We start from the raw sequence: 18047 nt of genomic DNA on the forward strand, positions 1-18047 counted from the left end.
TGTTAATAGCGTATTCAAACTAATTCAAAATTCAAGTTCAAACTAATCTAATCTAATCTAATCTTTCCTATATTAAATGTACAATTCCTCCTTTCTCTATCGTCGAATGCTACTTCCGGTACCGGATTCTATATCGCCGACATCGGTGATGGTTCAGACAAGGTGTATGGTCAATTCCTATGTAGAGGTGATATCACACCCGAAGATTGTCAAACTTGTGTGGGGAATGCAAGTGAAGAGATCAAACCAATTTGTACCAACATGATCTCGGCGATTGCTTGGTACGATAATTGTATGATAAGGTACTCGAACGTATCCTTCTTTTCAATTTTGCAAGGAGAACCATTCTTTCATTATTTTGATCAAGAGACCATCTCCGAGTTGGATCAGTATAACCAGACAGTGAGAGATTTGATGGATCAGCTTAGGAAAGAAGCCGCTTATGGTTCTACTACTCCGAAGTACTATGCAGCAGGTGAAGAGAAGTACTATACAGGGAATGACATTGTGTATGGGCTAGTGCAGTGCAACCCTAATATAACTCAGGTTGAGTGCAGTGATTGCCTAAATGGGAGTATTAGTCTTGATGTTCCAAAGTTACTCTATCCATACAAAGCTGGGAAAATTCTTAAACCAAGTTGTAATATAAGGTACCAGTTCAACAATCCTTTCTATCGGCAGGCTATCACAGATGGTAATGGTATGTCTCTTGACTTTGTGGTAACAATGAAATTTTGTTATAGGTTTCTCTGTTCCCACTAATTGGAATGTAAAATAAATAAGGGAGTGCTGCCCTGCGCTCATCATAAGGGCGTGCCAAATGGCTGCTGCATCCCATTGCCGGAAAGGCGGACATTTCTGGAATCTGGATCCTCTCCAATGAGGGGTGTGTTGAACACACAGTGCAGATGGCAGTGACTGTGTGTTGGTTGTCATTGTTGTCAACACAATGCATGTGTGTTGTTGTGGTCAACACAATGCATCTTGGTGCAGTTACAACGCTCAGGCCAGTCAAGTAGCATTCTAGTTGAGTAGACATGCTTATGGCAGTGCAGACTGTGACTGGATTGTGTCCTCACCATCCCCAGTAGTTCTTACAGTGTTCAGTACGGCAGTGATATCATTACAGGGGTATGGCAGTGTATACAGAGGTCCCATAGTGTTTGGGAGTCATCCAGGGGCATTTTGGTCATTTGACAGTGTTGTGACATGTTGGCAATGATGTTGGAGCATCCGGGAATTGTGGCAGCAAAAGATTGTTCATTGCAGTGTTTGGAAGCTTTAAATAGCCTTGGGTGAAGGCTAGGTGCATTAAGAATGTTGATTTCATAGGTTTTCGCACTGGCAGCGTGTTCGTCGGTATTTTTGGAGGGTATTATGATGGAACTGGGTGGAGCATTCTACATGAATATTTTAGTTCGTCGAGTCCTCTTCGAAATGCAACTAGAATCGTGCAATTCCGAGTTCGGACGGCGAAGTTACATTAATTCCCGTTTGGTCACCTAAAATGAAGGGCATTTTAGTCAATCCGAATTGTTTTGGGGTTTCCTGAGAAAATCAGTAAGGATTTTGCTGATGTGGCTAATTTTGATTGGTAGTGCTCATCGTCATGGACACGTGGCCACAAACGGCACTCAAATAGGAGCTAAAATGAAGAAGTTATGGCCTAGATTCCATTTCGGGCTCTCTGATAGGTTGGGATATAGAAGATTCCGATCAACATGATCTCATTAACTGAGATTTTAAAATTTGGATGTGCGGTCCAGATTATTTCAGATCTGTAGACCCTGTGGTCCCTGATTGAGTGTAGCGCTTACATATAAAGCACCCAAGAAAGATTCTGTTTCGGAAGATCTCATAAGCCCTATCATTTCAAGATGAAATGGATGACTATCCGATGGATGAGAAGTATTCCCGCCTTCACCGACAGATCTAACGGCTAGAAGGCCGCCGTACGAGACAGCCAATAGGAGCGCGAAACGTCGCCTGCTACTGTCAGCCTTTGAATTGACTTTTAACGAGATGCTGATCTGATGGACGAGATCTTGAATGATCTGACGTATGAAAAGCATGCATATTTCAAAATTAAGATCTGACGGACGTTGATAATTATGCTGATGCACTGGCGCTACATGAAATCAAGCGGCGATATGATACTTGCGCGCGCACATGTACACGGCCCTCGAGATTCCATGTTTAGCTCTACGAATGGCCCAACTTCTAAACCCAATATCTCACTCATCCAATGGCCAAATGAGGTGAACTTTTTTTTATTTTGGGTAATTTTTCGAGCTCCATCCATTGCTGTGCTGAGAGACAAGAGATGAGAAGCAGAGGTCGCCGGAAAAGGGTTGCAGCCCTAAATAGGTGATGTGTGTAGTCATGGCTTGAATCACCTTCTCCATCTCATGTGTTCAGCCTCCCTAGAAGCCATTGATAGTCTGAAATCACATAGTTTCAGCACCTCTCTTTGTGGTTGTAGTCAAGGAAGAAAGGGGAAAAGAGAAAGAAAAAAAAAAAGAAGGAAGGAAGGAAGGAAGGAAGGAAGGAAGAAAGAAAGAAGAAGAGAAGAAAAAAAGGAAGTTTGAAGCCCCATCTCAAGCCCCAAATCTTAGATTCCGTGGAGGAAACAAAGAAGAAAAGAAAGAAGAAAGGAAAGAAAAAAGGGAGAGAAAAAGAAAAGGAGAAGGAAAGGAAAGGAAAGGAAAAGAAGAGAAAAGAAAAGAAAGGAAAGGAAAGGAAAAAAAGAGAAATGAAAAGAAAGGGAAGGAAATAGAAGGAAAAGAAAGAAAAGGAAGAAGACAGTGGTTTCCCACACTGCCAGGAACCACTCCAGGACTCCAGTGACAGAGCACACTTGAAGATTCCAGTTCTCCATCAAATTGGGAGAAATTGAAGATTCCAGTGAGCCACTAGAGTTGCTAGACTCCATCACCGGACATCAGTGATCAGAGACAGTGCATGGTTGTGAGATTTTCTACACTTTATTGCCTGTTGTGTTTGATATATTGTATTTCCATTGCATATGCTAGCTAGGTTATACTGCCATAGACCTATGCTATGTGGATTTCATTGTAGGGCATTTGTATAAGCCCAATTGTTTTTATTGAGTTGTCCAGTTGCATCTGGACACAGTGCTGGTTACCAGTGGGTGCTGGGAAAACCATTGGGGGTAACACCCTTGTCTCTATACTTAGAGATAGAAGCAGGTCAGATGTCCTGAGTCATAGGTGTGACTGAAACATCATCTACCATGGGTACGGCTTCTCAGTTTTATGCTGGGAAAATTAGTGATGAGTAGATGCTGAGGTCCAAGTGACCATTACTCCGTGCACATAGGCAACTTGCCGAAGCACGTATATCTCTGTGTTGTGGATGCTTGCTTGCTTTGGTTAGAAGTGCCTTTCTGCAGGATGGGTGTACACACTTGGTAGAGCCTTTGAGTCTGGCTGGGGTGTGTACACGATTTTGTGGTTTGTATTCAGATCCTCCAGTTGTGATTGAGTCAGTGTGCTTGAGTGAGGGATCTCCAACAGTTGACATAGCAGCTCTTGGCAGCACTTTGTTTAGCAGCTCTTGGCAGCAGTATCAGTGATTGTGGTTGTATGTAACTGTGTCAAGATTGCTAGTTAGAGTGTGGTTGTGTGCCTCTTTGCCTTTTAAGAAGACTGTGTGGTTGGTTGTGGTGAGTGTTAAAGATCTCAACAGGTGATCTAGGAGGTGAACCTGCTTGAGGGAAAAGATTTTTATAGTCCACTGATTCACCCCCCCTCTCAGTGGCCATCACTGTTCAACAGGGTGTGCCCAGCCACCGCTCATTGAGCATCCGAGCTGTGCCACACACATCCTGATGTGTGCCCAGTAAGCTGTTGAGATGTGTGCGGTACAGCCCAGCTGTCGAATGCTTCACTAGACCCTCCAACTCATTGGAGAGGATCTGTGCGCAAATTACTAGGGGTGTAGTGGTCATTTAGTGCACCCCTGTCTGGGCGCACGGATAGTGCACCACATGCACCCAAGTAGCATTTTCTTTTTCAATAAATAAATAAAATTTAATATTCAAAAAATGATTAAATTAACATAAAATTAATTTTAATTTATGCAGGTAAAGGGAGAAGTTGGACACTAATTATCGTTATCATCGTTGTTGTTATTGTTGCGACATTTATTGCAATTATTGTAATCTCCATCCTCTATCTACGTGTTCGAAGGAGGAAGCAAAAGCTCAAAGTTGAAGGTAAGAAAGTATAGTTTATAATCTTCTTGTTCTTTCAAAATTTATTGATGTAACATGTTTGGAAAATTTTCTATATGCAATGGATTCGTGAACCCCTAACTACAGGAAGATGCTTGCTTACTAAGTTGAACATCTTGGGGGTTTTGAACATTTCCAAATTCATTCTCATACTTTAAATTGATTAGCTCCATTAGTAAATCTTTCGTGATGGTGATTGGGATCCTTGCTTTGTTACGTCCCCGGTATGATTGATGCATGAAATATCCTCACTGGTATTCCCCTGGAGAGCTCATGGCTCCAGTGACATTGTCATTGGGAAGGAATCTTCAAATGGGTTCTTCTCCATTGTCTTGGCTTGGAACCATATCCGCACTTGAGCCCTTAACTTCCCATGGCACCTTATTGTTTGGTTTAAAGATCATATCCCAAAGCATAGTTTTATTGTTTGACGTGCTCTAGCCCAATCTCTTCCCACCCAAACCCTCCTTATCCAAAGACATATCCCAGTCCCACACCTTTGTCCTCTCTGTGGAAATGCCCCCAAAAACATCCTTCACCTTTTCTTTGAGTGTCCCCTACCCATGTGGATTAGGTCCCATGTTAGCAATCAATGTTGGCCTCATCCTAGGAGCATTGGATCCTTCGATAGTGACTGGAAGTGGATCATCAACCACTTCAATGGAAAGTCTTGCATTGACTCCGTTGGTAAGCTTGCTTTCGGTGCTTCAGTATCATGTATGGAAAGAGAACAATATTAGGCTTTAGACAGGTAACTCTAGAACACAAAATCAGATATTGGACTCCAATTTTGAAGTGTGCACTGAAGTCTCTATCAAACCGTGCATATTCTCAGTGTGGAACCATCATATTGCGTTAGCTTGGGATTTATCAATAGTTTTTTTGTCCAATGCCTAGATCTTCCCTTTGACTTGGACTGTGATTCATTTCCTATATTTCAGCTTGTGCTTGCATTATTTCTTCGCCCCCCCCCCCCCCTCCCAAAGATTTGGATCCTCTGTAGTGCGACAGGGCGTGTAGCGCACATCCGACAGTCCGCAGTGCTTGGGCATGCAGCCCAACACACTGGTGGGGTGTTGGGCTGCATGATCAAGCACTGCAGGCCGTTGGATGTGTGCTACACGTCCTATCACGCTACAGAGGAGCCCCTCCCCCCCAATTCTTTTCTCTTCCTTTTGGGGCTGGATGTTTTCTGCGTTTGTTGAATATATGCCAGTTCATCAAAAATAAAAAAAACAAAAGTAAATCAACTCGGCTTAGGCATGGGGCTCTGAACCCAATAGGCTACTATAGGTTTCACTCAAGCCATCCCACCTTCCCCAATCGATGATTTAAAGGGAAATAGAGGAAAAGAGAAATTATGTTAATCCGTATACAACTAAAATGAAAATTTTTGTAATCATTAGCGTATCTAACTCGAGAACATTCCAAATCTTACATAATGACTGTGAAAGTTCCTTTTTTTTGTTTGCCCTTGAAAATACGAGCAAAAGTCCTAACATGGTGAGCTATATAGGGAATTGGAACCTAAAACTTGATGTATGAGAATGGTAATTAATTAAAGGGAAAAAGTTCTCTGTCCGGGAGTGTGGCCTACGCTAGCACTCCCATGAGTCTATCTCTCTCCTCCCCATGTGAAAAGACACCTCTGACCCATTGTTTTAAGGAAGAGAGAGATAGACACATGGGAGTGCTGGCGTAGGCCACATTCCCGTACAGAAAACTGCTTCCCTTAATTAAAATGATTTCCAATATAAATTGAAAATTATGTATTCAACAACCTGGCCCGGCCCATAATGACTATGAAAGCTCATTTTTTGTTTGCTTGATGGGTCAAGTTTTGCCCATTCAACTAATGCAAGTAAGCTTGTGCCCATTCAACTAATGCAAGTAAAGGGAGAAATTTATCTATTATTATTATTATTATTATTATTATTATGGCCAAATATTGCATACACAGCCGTGCAAGCATGCCTGGTCGTGTCCCCTTCACATGGAAATGGAAAAGTTATAAACCTGCCACCCCTATTTAAAGCCTCGAAAATCTCACCCTCTCACAAGCATGGCTTATACAGACATGTATGAAAACTGTCCCCTATTATCATCATTATTGTTGTTGTTGTAACATTTAGTGCATTCATTTTAGTATCTATTGTCCATCTTCTCTATATGTTCTAGAAGGAAGAAGCTGAAGCACAAAGTTGATGGTAAGAAACCATGCATGGTTAATTCATAATCTACTACTTCCAAAATTCATAATTTACATGAGGAATTTGTATTGAAAATGTAAATGCAATTCAAAACACCCAAGGGTGCACTTATATTCATTGAATTACTATTGGTTTGGAAATATTTACTTATTAGATTTGCATATTCTATTTAGAAGAAGATGATAAGATTGAGATTACAAATGTCGACTCCTTACAATTCAACTTGGATACAATAAGAGCTGCCACAGACAACTTCTCTGAGGCAAATAAGCTTGGACAAGGAGGATTTGGAGCTGTTTACAAGGTACAAAATCTTTGCACTACCATTAAATATATTACCTTTCTGTATATAGTTCTAGGTTACAAATAATTGAAGGTGATTTAAAATCAAATTGATAAATTAAATTTTTTTGTATATTCTAATTTATATTGTATGTTCAGGGTAAGCTTTTGGATGGACAAATGGTGGCTGTGAAGAAGCTCTCAAGAAATTCTCAGCAGGGGGAAATAGAATTTAAGAATGAGATTATATTAGTGGCCAAGTTGCAGCATAGGAATCTTGTTAGGATCCTTGGCTTCTGCTTAAAATGAGAGGAAAAACTGCTCATCTATGAATTCTTGCCAAATAGAAGTCTTGATTACTTTATTTTTGGTTAGGCTCTCTTCTTTCTTGCTTTGAACTTGAATCTTTCGGGGGTTCCCAGCCAAACAAAATTACCTTCATATTTATGTGTGAAATCCGAATACCTAGGAATTTGGATTTTTTATTGGAAAAAAAACCCTAAAATTTTTTGTAAAAAGATTCATTTTTCTAATCATTGAAAAAAAAAAATAAAGAAGTTCGGTGATGTAAAATTTACCATTCAAATGCAATCATCGATATATCTAGTAACGTTTAAGAATTGTACTTTGTTGAGCATTTACTGCATGATTTGAGTCTTAACTTGATACTTTTTTGGATCATGTATATGTAGATACAACCAAACGCTCACAATTGGTTTGGGAAGAACGTTTCAAAATCATTGAAGGGATCGCTCGAGGGCTTCTTTATCTTCATGAAGATTCTCGATTGAAAATTATTCATCGAGATCTAAAAGCCAGCAATATTTTGTTAGATGAGAACATAAATCCAAAAATCGCAAATTTTGGCATGGCAAGGCTCTTTGTATTTGACCAATCTCATGCCAACACTGATAGGATTGTTGGAACACAGTAAGTTCAAGCTCTATGAATCCATTAATTGTACATCTTGTTTAATTTTTTTTTAATGATCTATATCTGATTAGTAGTGAAGTGAGTCCTAATTTTTTAATTGTACATCAAGTTTGGTTAGGGGAATTACATGTAGTTGGAGGTCTCTAGGGCTCCTAGAGATTGGTGGAATTTTTGAATCACTTTGCACCATATTTTCATAACTTAATACTGCATACAGTGCTGATCTTTAGCAAAAAAATATATATATATATAGTAGTGAAGTGAGTGAAAATGCCAAGAGTGAACAAAAATTAACCTCTTTTTGTCACTTCACTGTTTACAACTGAACACATTTGTTTTTCTTTCTCATTTCACTATCCTCACGAATGAAGAATTTATTGTATTTCACCTCACTTCACCTCTAACCAAACAGGGCCTAAATTTATTTATATTTGTAACATTTATTTATATTTATTACATTCAGTTCTTGGATTAACATAATTGTTGTCTTAACCTCATCCTCTTATCTTGAAATTAATTAATTAAACTGAGATGAAATGCAGTGGATATATGGCGCCAGAGTACATAATGCAAGGGCAATTCTCAGTTAAGACAGACGTGTTTAGTTTTGGATTCTTACTACTAGAGATTGTGAGTGGCCAGAGAAACAACAATTTAAATCAATTAACTGGAAGCATGGAGGGTGGCCTTCTCAGCTATGTAAGTAGAAAAACTAATCAACCATTGAGGAAGTCTGAATTCTAAAACTATATGGTTTGGTGCTAATGAGTAGTCTAAATCATTGGCTGCGTTTGGTATGCATTCTAGGTCCATTTCATATTCTCGGATAATAAAAATAGTTTTTTTTTTTTTTTATCATCCAAAAATACAAAATCGACCTAGAATGCATACCAAACACAACTATCATTCTTGATTAATTTTTATATTAAAATGTTTATGTTGATATATTGTTGTAGGCGTGGAAAAAATGGACGGAGGGAACAGCTTCGGCATTGATAGATCCAACTTTGAGAGAAAATTATAATATGGCTGAAGTGATTAGGTGCATTCACATTGGATTATTATGTGTTCAAGAAAATGTATCTAACAGACCCACCATGGCCTCTGTTGTTGTCATGCTCAATAGTTACTCTACCTCTCTCCCATTGCCTACACCCGCAGCCTTTATAATGGGTAGCCAAATGGAGATGGTTGAACCTTCGACGGATGATTCAAGGGTAACAAAATCAAGTCAATCCACAAGTCGGTCAGAAACAAAGTTGATAAATGAAGTTTCAATTATTGACTTGTCTGGTCGATAATGTTGGTGAAAGAAGAACATCACTACAAGGTGTTTGGTATTACTTGGAAGTTTTGATCTACAAGACTTTGAGTTACCAGTCTGCGAAGGGGAAGCTAAATGAAATTAAGTGCAATTCATACTACTTCAAGGAACATCTTCTTCTTGTTATTTTTATATTTCTTTTCTAACTCCACCTCCAACCCCACCTCTTCTTCCCCTCCCCCTTTTTTAAGTTTGGAAATTACATTAAGTTTTCCCTCACCCCCCCCCCCCTCTCTATGCTGAACTACAATTTATAGGTGGTTCATCATTTTATTTTAAAAATTAGTAACAGTCTACAAAGTTATGGATGTATAATCAGGGATCATTGTTTAATTTTAATGCCTTATTAATATATTTTTTTAAATATGTATTCGATTTTCGTGTACTTGTTTTGGCTAGTATTATGTAGGAAACTAATTTAAGTGGCCCTCGATCGGTGCTTTCAAGGTCTGGACTTGCAAATTCGGATTCAATTCAATTCTATCCCTCCATTTATTCGACCCTTGTGTGATCCCAACTTAACCTTTTTATTAGGAAATAACAACGCATCAGAATGGCTATTTGCAATAGAAGAAGAAAAAGAAAAAGCACACACACACAAACACATACACACACACATGAGACAGAGATTTACGTGGTTCACTCCCAAGAAGGTAGGCTACATCCACGGCTTCTCTCTCTCTCTCTCTCTCACACACACACACATTTCTCAAAGATATAACAATTATATATAGTTACAATATGGAGAGAACCCTAACCCTGAAAGTATAACACTGCCCCCAAAAGCCCACCCGGTGTGGTCTGGGTTTCTAACCAACATAGGATAAATAACATAGCAACTCAAAGATCTCGACGAGCTCTTCTGGCACATTTCAAAGGCAAAACAGCCCGCCGAAGAATCACAATACTTTTTGGATTAAAACTGAGACTAGACCTCATCAATAATACTTTTCAATGGTCAATGCCTCCTGTCCACGTTCTTACCAAATATTCCCATCATGGTTAAACACTGAAGAAACGTATTAGTTTTCTTTAGACAACCATGATTACCGCAAGAAAGGAGGTGAATTCATTTGACTGGGAAGTCTACTGTTCTTTCTATTTTTGAGTTCTCTCTACAACTGCTGTTTCCTACCAGATCTGACTTTGGGGTCGGAGAATTCCTTGCCGGAACCCACTCTCCACGTCTTTCTCTCGACTCTCTAGTGTGCAAGGTTCACCTGGGCAAATCTCAAAGGCAACACCTCCGGCTGGCGTACTGGACTTTCCTTTGACTGATCGATTCCATTGAAGTGACCATTCACCTACCTACTTGCATGCACCGCAGTTGTACATTTGTACACCTCTTCCTACCCACGATCAGTAACGTTAATTTCAAAATAGTGGGACCATGGAATAACAATTTTCTCTGTTGACCATCGATTCCCAGTCGTAAAGAACCAAAACGTCATAATCTAACCTCCAACGTATCCAAAACCAATTTGGATCCTCTACTGCCTACCTGGCCGGCAGGACCGTCTTGCGTCTAATGTCTGCCTTACTCTTGTTCAAACGCCTTGTCCAAGTGGAGACAAGGCAATTATAGTGCACAGCACCGTGTCTTGGCAGCATGGTCCTGCCAGGCAGCTTGACAGTAGAAGATCTGGATCAAAATATCCAAAACGGTGTGGAATCAACAATTTTTAATTAATTGGTCACATTTCATTTCTTGGATTACTAGGCAGAGCGCGTGTGGAACCTGAGGCTTTAGGTTGTACACATGTTTATTATTCTAATCAGTAAATCCATTTTCTACCCAAAAAAAAAAAAATTTAATTGTCCTTAAAATTCCAAAACACAACCTATTAAAGGACCTTCAGTTATTATCTTTCAATACCTTCTCGATCGAGCTGCAAAGTGATGGCTTATACAGGACTACTCATGCTTGTGCTCTCTTCCGTTCTTATGCTCGTGTTGGGCATCACGGCCGATCCGACCACTATGTATTCCTGCACTTATCGTTCAGATTCTAATCAGACCACAAATAGCACCACATATCTAGCCAATCTCAACCTCCTCCTCAATTCTCTATCCTCAAATGCTACCTCTGCTGATATTGGATTCTATAACACCACCATCGGTGATGGTTCAGGCAAGGTCTATGGTCTCTTTCTGTGTAGAGGCGATATCACATCCAAAGATTGCCAAACTTGTGTGGAAATCGCTAGTGCAGAGATCAAACAACTTTGTCCCAATAACACAGCAGCGGTGGCTTGGTACGACAATTGTATGATACGGTACGCAAACCAATCCATCTTCTCAAATTTGCAACAAGAACCAGTCATTTATCCTTCTGGTCCAAAAGACATTACCAATTTGGATCAGTATAATACGACAGTAGCAGATTTGATGAATAGTCTTGTGAGTGAAGCTGCCAATGGTTCTTCTACTCCAAAATACTATGCAGCCGGTGAAGTGACTTACTATACAGGGTATGACAAATTGTATGGGCTAGTGCAGTGCACCCCTGATATAACTCAGTATGAGTGCAATACATGTCTATCTGGGAGTGTTACTGATATTCCAAATAAGCTTTATCCGAAACAAGGTGGGAGAGTTCTTAAACCAAGTTGTAATCTAAGGTACGAGTTCAACAGTCTTTTCTATCATCAAAACACTCCATCTACGAACTCAACAGGTAAGCACGGTATGACTCTTGATTTGTTAACATTGATAATTCACCTTTCCCGACTATAGTTGGAAAGCCAGGTTTTGACTCAGCCGAGTCACCCGAGTCGAGTAAAAAATTTACAAAACCTGGTCAAGAGTCATGTAGACTCGGCTAGGAAAGAAATTGACCAGACTTGGCCAGATTTTTTTCTGAGTCACAAGAAACTCGGTTGTTTGACTCGAGTGACACAAAACTAGGCGAGTCAAGTCATTTTTTTGACCAGGTTTGACTCAGCCAAATCTCCAGGTTTTGAGATTGACGAGTCAAGTCAAAAAACCGGATTTTTCAATAATCAAATTTTCATCCTAAACTAAAATTTGAATTTTTTTAATTTTGTTTTTTGATGGTCTTTGCAGTTAAAAGTCGCAATTCAACTGTAAAAGTCATCGTCATAATCATTATTGTTATTGTTGGGACAATTACAATCATAATAATCTTTGTCGTCTATCTGCGTTTACGGAGGAAACAGAATCTCAAAGTTGAAGGTAAGAAAACATTGTTTTTGCGTATGTTGAATATATATCTACTCATCCATAAGAAACCAAGTAAATCAACTCAGCTTAGGCATGAGCATGAGGATTTTGTATTGAAACTGTAAATGCAATCATTTTTTTTTGGACTTACCCAAAAAAAAAAAAAAAAAACCTGTAAATGCAATTCATAACACCCAAGGGTACATCTATATTCATTAAAATTAGATTTGCATATTCTATTTAGAAGAAGATGATCAGGTTGAGATTACACGTGTCGACTGCATACAATTCAACTTGGATACAATAAGAGCTGCCACAGACAACTTCTCTGAGGCAAATAAGCTTGGACAAGGAGGGTTTGGAGCTGTTTACAAGGTACCAAATCTTTGCACTATCATTAAATATAGGGAGAAAGTTCTCTGTCCGAGAGTGTGGCCTACTCCAACACTCCCATGAGTCTATCTCTCTCCTTCCCATATGAAGAGACACTTCTGCTCCCTTGTTTTGAGGAGGAGAGAGATAGACACATAAGAGCGTGCTGGCGTAGGCCACACTCCCAGACAGAAAACTACTTCCCTTAAATATATTACCTTTCTGTATATATTGCTTGGTTACAGAAAAGTGTTTTGAAATAAAGAACTGATGAACTTATTATTTTTTGCATGTGTTCTAATTTATATTGTATGCTTAGGGTAAGCTTTTGGATGGACAAATGGTGGCTGTGAAGAGGCTCTCAAGAAATTCTGGACAGGGTGAAATAGAATTTAAGAATGAGATTATATTAGTGGCCAAGTTGCAGCACAGGAATCTTGTTAGGATCCTTGGCTTCTGCTTAAAAGGAGAGGAAAAACTGCTCATCTATGAATTCTTGCCAAATAGAAGTCTTGATTACTTTATTTTTGGTTAGATTCTCTTCTTTCTTTGAACTTGAATCTTTTGGGGGTTCCCAGCCAAACAAAATTACCTTCTTATTTATGTGTGAAATCCGAATACCTAGGAATTTGGATTTCTTATTGGAAAAAAAAAACCTAAAATTTTCTGTAAAAAGAAAGATAGATTTTTCTAATCATTGAAAAAAATAAAATAAAGAACTTCGGTGATGTAAAATTTACCTTTCAAATGCAATCATCGATATATCTACTAACGTTTAAAAATTGCACTTGTTGAGCATTTACTGCATGATTTGAGTCTTAACTTGATACTTTTTTGGATCATGTATATGTAGATCCAACCGAACGCTCACAATTGGTTTGGGAACAACGTTACAAAATCATTGAAGGGATCGCTCGAGGGCTTCTTTATCTTCATGAAGATTCTCGATTGAAAATTATTCATCGAGATCTAAAAGCCAGCAATATTTTGTTAGATGAGGATATGAATCCAAAAATCGCAGATTTTGGCATGGCAAAGCTCTTTGTATTTGACCAATCTCATGCCAACACTGATAGGATTGTTGGAACATAGTAAGTTCAAGCTCTATGAACCCATTAATTGTACATCATGTTTAAATTTTTTTTAATGATCTATATCTGATTAGTAGTGAAGTGAGTGAAAATGCCAAGAGTTAACAAAAATTAACCTCTTTTTGTCACTTCACTGTTTACAACTGAAAACATTTGTTTTTCTTTCTCATTTTACTATCCTCACGAATGAAGAATTTATTTTATTTTACCTCACTTCACCTCTAACCAAACATGGCCTAAATTTATTTATATTTGTAATATTTATTTATATTTATTACATTCAGTTCTTGGATTAATATAATTGCTATCTTACTCATCCTCTTATCTTGAAATTAATTAATTATACTGGGATGAAATGCAGTGGATATATGGCGCCAGAGTACATAATGCAAGGGCAATTCTCAGTTAAGTCAGACGTGTTTAGTTTTGGAGTCTTACTACTGGAGATTGTGAGTGGCCAGAGAAACAACAATTTAAATCAATTAACTGGAACCATGGACGGTGGCCTTCTCAGCTATGTAAGTAGTAACACTTATCAACCATTGAGGAAGTCTGAATTCTAAAACTATATCGTTTGGTGCTAATGAGTAGTCGAAATCATTGGCTGCGTTGTGTATGCATTCTTGGAATGCATTTTAGGTCGATTTCACATTCTCGGATAATAAAAATAGTTTTTTTTTATAGTCCAAAAATGTAAAATCGACCTAGAATGCATACCAAACACTACTATCATTCTGATTAATTTTTAAATTAAAATGTTTATGTTGATATATTGTTGTAGGCGTGGAGAAAATGGACGGAGGGTACAGCTTCGGCATTGGTAGATCCAACTTTGAGAGAAAATTATAATATGGCTGAAGTGATGAGGTGCATTCACATTGGCTTATTATGCGTTCAAGAAAATGTATCTAACAGACCCACCATGGCCTCTGTTGTTGTCATGCTCAATAGTTACTCTACCTCTCTCCCATTGCCTACACCAGCAGCCTTTATAATGGGTAGCCAAATGCAGTTGGGTGAACCTTCGAAGGATGATTTAAGGGTAACAAAATCAGGTCAATCCACAAGTCATTCAAAAACAAAGTTGATAAATGAAGTTTCAATTACTGACTTGTCTGGTCGATAGTGTTGGTGAAAGAAGAACATTACTACAAGGTGTTTGGTATTACTTGGAAATTTTGATCTACAAGACTTTGAGTTACTAGTCTGCGAAGGGGAAGCTAAGTGAAATTAAGTGCAATTCATACTACTTCACTTCTTGTTATTTTTATATTTCTTTTCTAGCTCCCCCTCCAACCCCCCCCCCCCCCTTCCCCTCCCCCTTTTTTAAGTTTGGAAATTACATTATGTTTTCTCTCCCCCCCCCCCCCCCCAATGCTGAACTGCAATTTATAGGTGGTTCATCATTTTAGTTTAAAAATTAATAACAGTTTGCAAAGTTATGGATGTATAATCAGGGATCATTGTTTAATTTTAATGCTTCATTTATATATTTTTTAAATATATATTCAATTTTTGTGTACTTGTTTTGGCTAGTATTATGTAGGAAACTCGTTTAAGTGGCCCTCGATGGGTGCTTTCAAGGTCTGGGCTTGCAAATTCGGACTCAATTCAATTCTATCCCTCCATTTATTCGACATAAATCCCCTTGTGTGGTCCCAACTTAACCTTTTTATTAGGTCATAATAACGCATTAGAATGGCGATTTACAATAGAAGAAGAAAAAGAAAAAGAACACACACACACACACACATGAGATAGAGATTTTCATGGTTCACCACCAAGAAGGTAGGCTACATCCACGGCCTCTCTCTCTCTCTCTCTCTCTCTCTCTCTCACATAGATAAATTTCTCAAAGATATAAAAATTATATATAGTTACAATATGGAGAAAACCCTAACTCAGAAAGTACAACATTGCCCCCAAAAGCCCACCCGGTCTGGTCCGGGGTCCGAACCAACATAGGGCAAATAATATAGCAAATCAAAGATCTCGACAAGCTCTTCAAGCATGTTTCAAAGGCAAAACAGCCCGCCGAAGAATCATAGTACTTTTTGGATTAAAACTGAGATTAGGCTTCACCAATAACACTTTCCAATGGTCAGTGCCACCTGTCCACGTTCTTACCAAATCTTCCCATCATGGTAAACACTGAAGAAATGTACTAGTTTTCTTTAGATATTACCTGGCCCATCCAAAGTGATTGGTATTAAGAATTAACAATGCAGTAGAAAAATAATTGTGAAAGATAAATGAAAAAGAATCACTCAAGATTTACGTTGTTCACCCAAGATGGGTTACATCCACAGTCGAGCGATGAACCAAAGCATCAAGTATTTTGTCGAAGAAATTACAAAACCCTAATACCCTCGTCTCATGAGAAAATACTCCCTATATAGCATCTTGAGCATTCCAATACGCAGAAACCCTAAGTCCTGAAAATACTAAACTACCCTCCTATAAACGACTCCCAAAAATTCGGCTTGGGAGCTCATGCCCCTCCACTGGGAAATATTTGGTGAGTGGGACCGTACGTATTGGGGAAGGGTGAACAATAATTCTTTGATTAAACAGTGATGAACATTTCATTTTGATACCTTGGAAAATCCCGAAGATGATAATTCAAACCCAACTTGTTCTCGTGGTAACTTTTGTTTTTTGCTAAAGGTCAACAAAGTATGTATTAATGAAAATGTAAATGTTACAAAAAACTAGAAACTATCCAAAACTATCTCTGAAACCTAGGTGTTCACCTTCGGCATTGCCGTCAACAAACTACCCAAGCTTGGATAACCAAACATACAAGGAAGAATCTCAGAGTCTCAAAAAATTATGGAAATTTGTAGTAAGGCCTGCCTAACACTTTCTTATTGACCACTAGAGCGATGAAGGTAGGAGTTGTATTCCAATTGCTAGAAATTTTTTGCTTGGCCGCATGGTTGCTCTCGTAGAAACTGAAAGGTAAACATTACCAGTTTGCCCATATCCTACTTTTGTACTCAGACTGTCCCAAATAGAGCCAAAGACCCTTAGGGTAGCCTTATTTAACCATTTTAAGCCCCTATGTGAAGTTTCACTCAAATCCGTCATCTTTTGCAAAAATGACCATTTTGTCCCTGGTCTTTTCCTTAATTTTTGAACCACCTTGGTTTGAATCCAAACTCTTTATTTTCCCTCATGTATATTTTAAATATGCACGTAAAGTTTCATTCAATTCCGACATTGTATGAGCTATTGTTAATTGCAAAATGACCATTTGCCCCTAACACTTTTCTCGGTATCTGGATGACTGAATGTGACCTCAAGCACTTTTTTTTTTTTTTTTTTTTTTTTTTTGAGAAAATAGATATTTTATTGAAGATATAAAATGGGGTAAACAAGCCTATGACAAATTACTGGCAAATAAAGCTAGAGCTTAAAAAGGGGGGGAACTCAGTCCTAAACCATATTGGCGAGGGCTTCAAGCCATTCGCTCACCCAAGAGAAATAATAAATCAAGGCTACGGGGGATCGACGAGGCACACTGAGGGGGTCCTTATCCTATTTGATCGTCGAGGGATCACAGCATATACACCAGGCCGATCAAAAGCCACACGGGCCAAAAGAGCCTCCTCCTCGGATTAAAAGGGAGATGAAATCTCCTTTTCAACCAGAGGTTTTTCTACCGCTGTGTCCACCGCCTTAACACCAGGCTTTGCTTTCTTTTGACATCGAGTTCTACCAATAATTGGAGTTGCCAGACGGCAACCCACACGACCACCTCGAGGGGCATTCTTACGATCCTCATGATTTTTTTGACCCAACACCTGAGTCCACCCACCTTGCATCTCATCTTGATCAAATTGGTCATAATCCGACTCACCCACATCTGACCCAGATGCACAAGCCGAAACCATACCCATATTTAGGCCCGAATCCACTCCATCCGACCCACCTACGTCAGGGTTCAATCTATCAGAAATTCGAGCATTATCCCTTACCATAACAGCCTTCATCGTATGAGGCTAATTAGAAATTTGAGATTGAATCAAATTCCTACCATTCTCGACTCCAACGTCCCCTCTCCTCCCCGCAATAGACGTTAAGTGAGGCTCAATAGGAAATTTAGATAACTCCAAATTCTTTCTACCAAACTCATTCCCAACAGAAACCCCCCTTTCCACATTTAACTCCACAATCAAATGAAGTCCAGCTCCATTATGTCCAGCTGGCAGGAGGGATAACTCTTGACAAACTTGACGTCCAAGAGAAGGAGTTCTCCTCACCGATTCCCCCCCTGAGTTGGGTCCGTTAGAGCACGTCTCTACCGAGTGAACTCGGTCATCTTCACGTAGGCTGCTTCTGGACTCTCAACCGCGATGTCCTTCACGGTTTGCCTGTGCATTGGGTCACCCTGT

The 18047-nt window shown here is 39.1% G+C and overlaps 2 protein-coding genes and 1 pseudogene across 2 annotated transcripts; all 3 read left to right on the forward strand.

Annotated features, from left to right (window-relative positions):
• Positions 1-72: 72 nt before the first annotated feature.
• LOC122639007 (cysteine-rich repeat secretory protein 38-like) lies at positions 73-6824 on the forward strand (the record flags this gene model as incomplete). The annotated part of the gene is made up of 6 exons (XM_043831847.1): positions 73-700; positions 3120-3209; positions 4106-4237; positions 4830-4942; positions 6620-6769; positions 6819-6824. Coding segments are annotated over 6 exons (1119 nt in total), but the record flags the coding sequence as incomplete, so codon positions are not given.
• The window catches only part of LOC122640396, a 75334-nt pseudogene continuing 63933 nt past the window's right edge, over positions 6647-18047 (forward strand).
• Positions 6664-14899, forward strand: LOC122640397 (putative cysteine-rich receptor-like protein kinase 20). Its single transcript, XM_043833567.1, has 6 exons — positions 6664-6769; positions 12879-13089; positions 13413-13650; positions 14012-14168; positions 14432-14704; positions 14738-14899. The coding sequence occupies exons 2-6, from the start codon at positions 12900-12902 to the stop codon at positions 14774-14776; spliced, it is 897 nt and encodes a 298-aa protein (XP_043689502.1). The 5' UTR covers positions 6664-6769; positions 12879-12899; the 3' UTR covers positions 14777-14899.

Source organism: Telopea speciosissima, chromosome 9 (assembly GCF_018873765.1).
Source record: "Telopea speciosissima isolate NSW1024214 ecotype Mountain lineage chromosome 9, Tspe_v1, whole genome shotgun sequence".
NCBI classification, from domain to species: domain Eukaryota; kingdom Viridiplantae; phylum Streptophyta; class Magnoliopsida; order Proteales; family Proteaceae; genus Telopea; species Telopea speciosissima.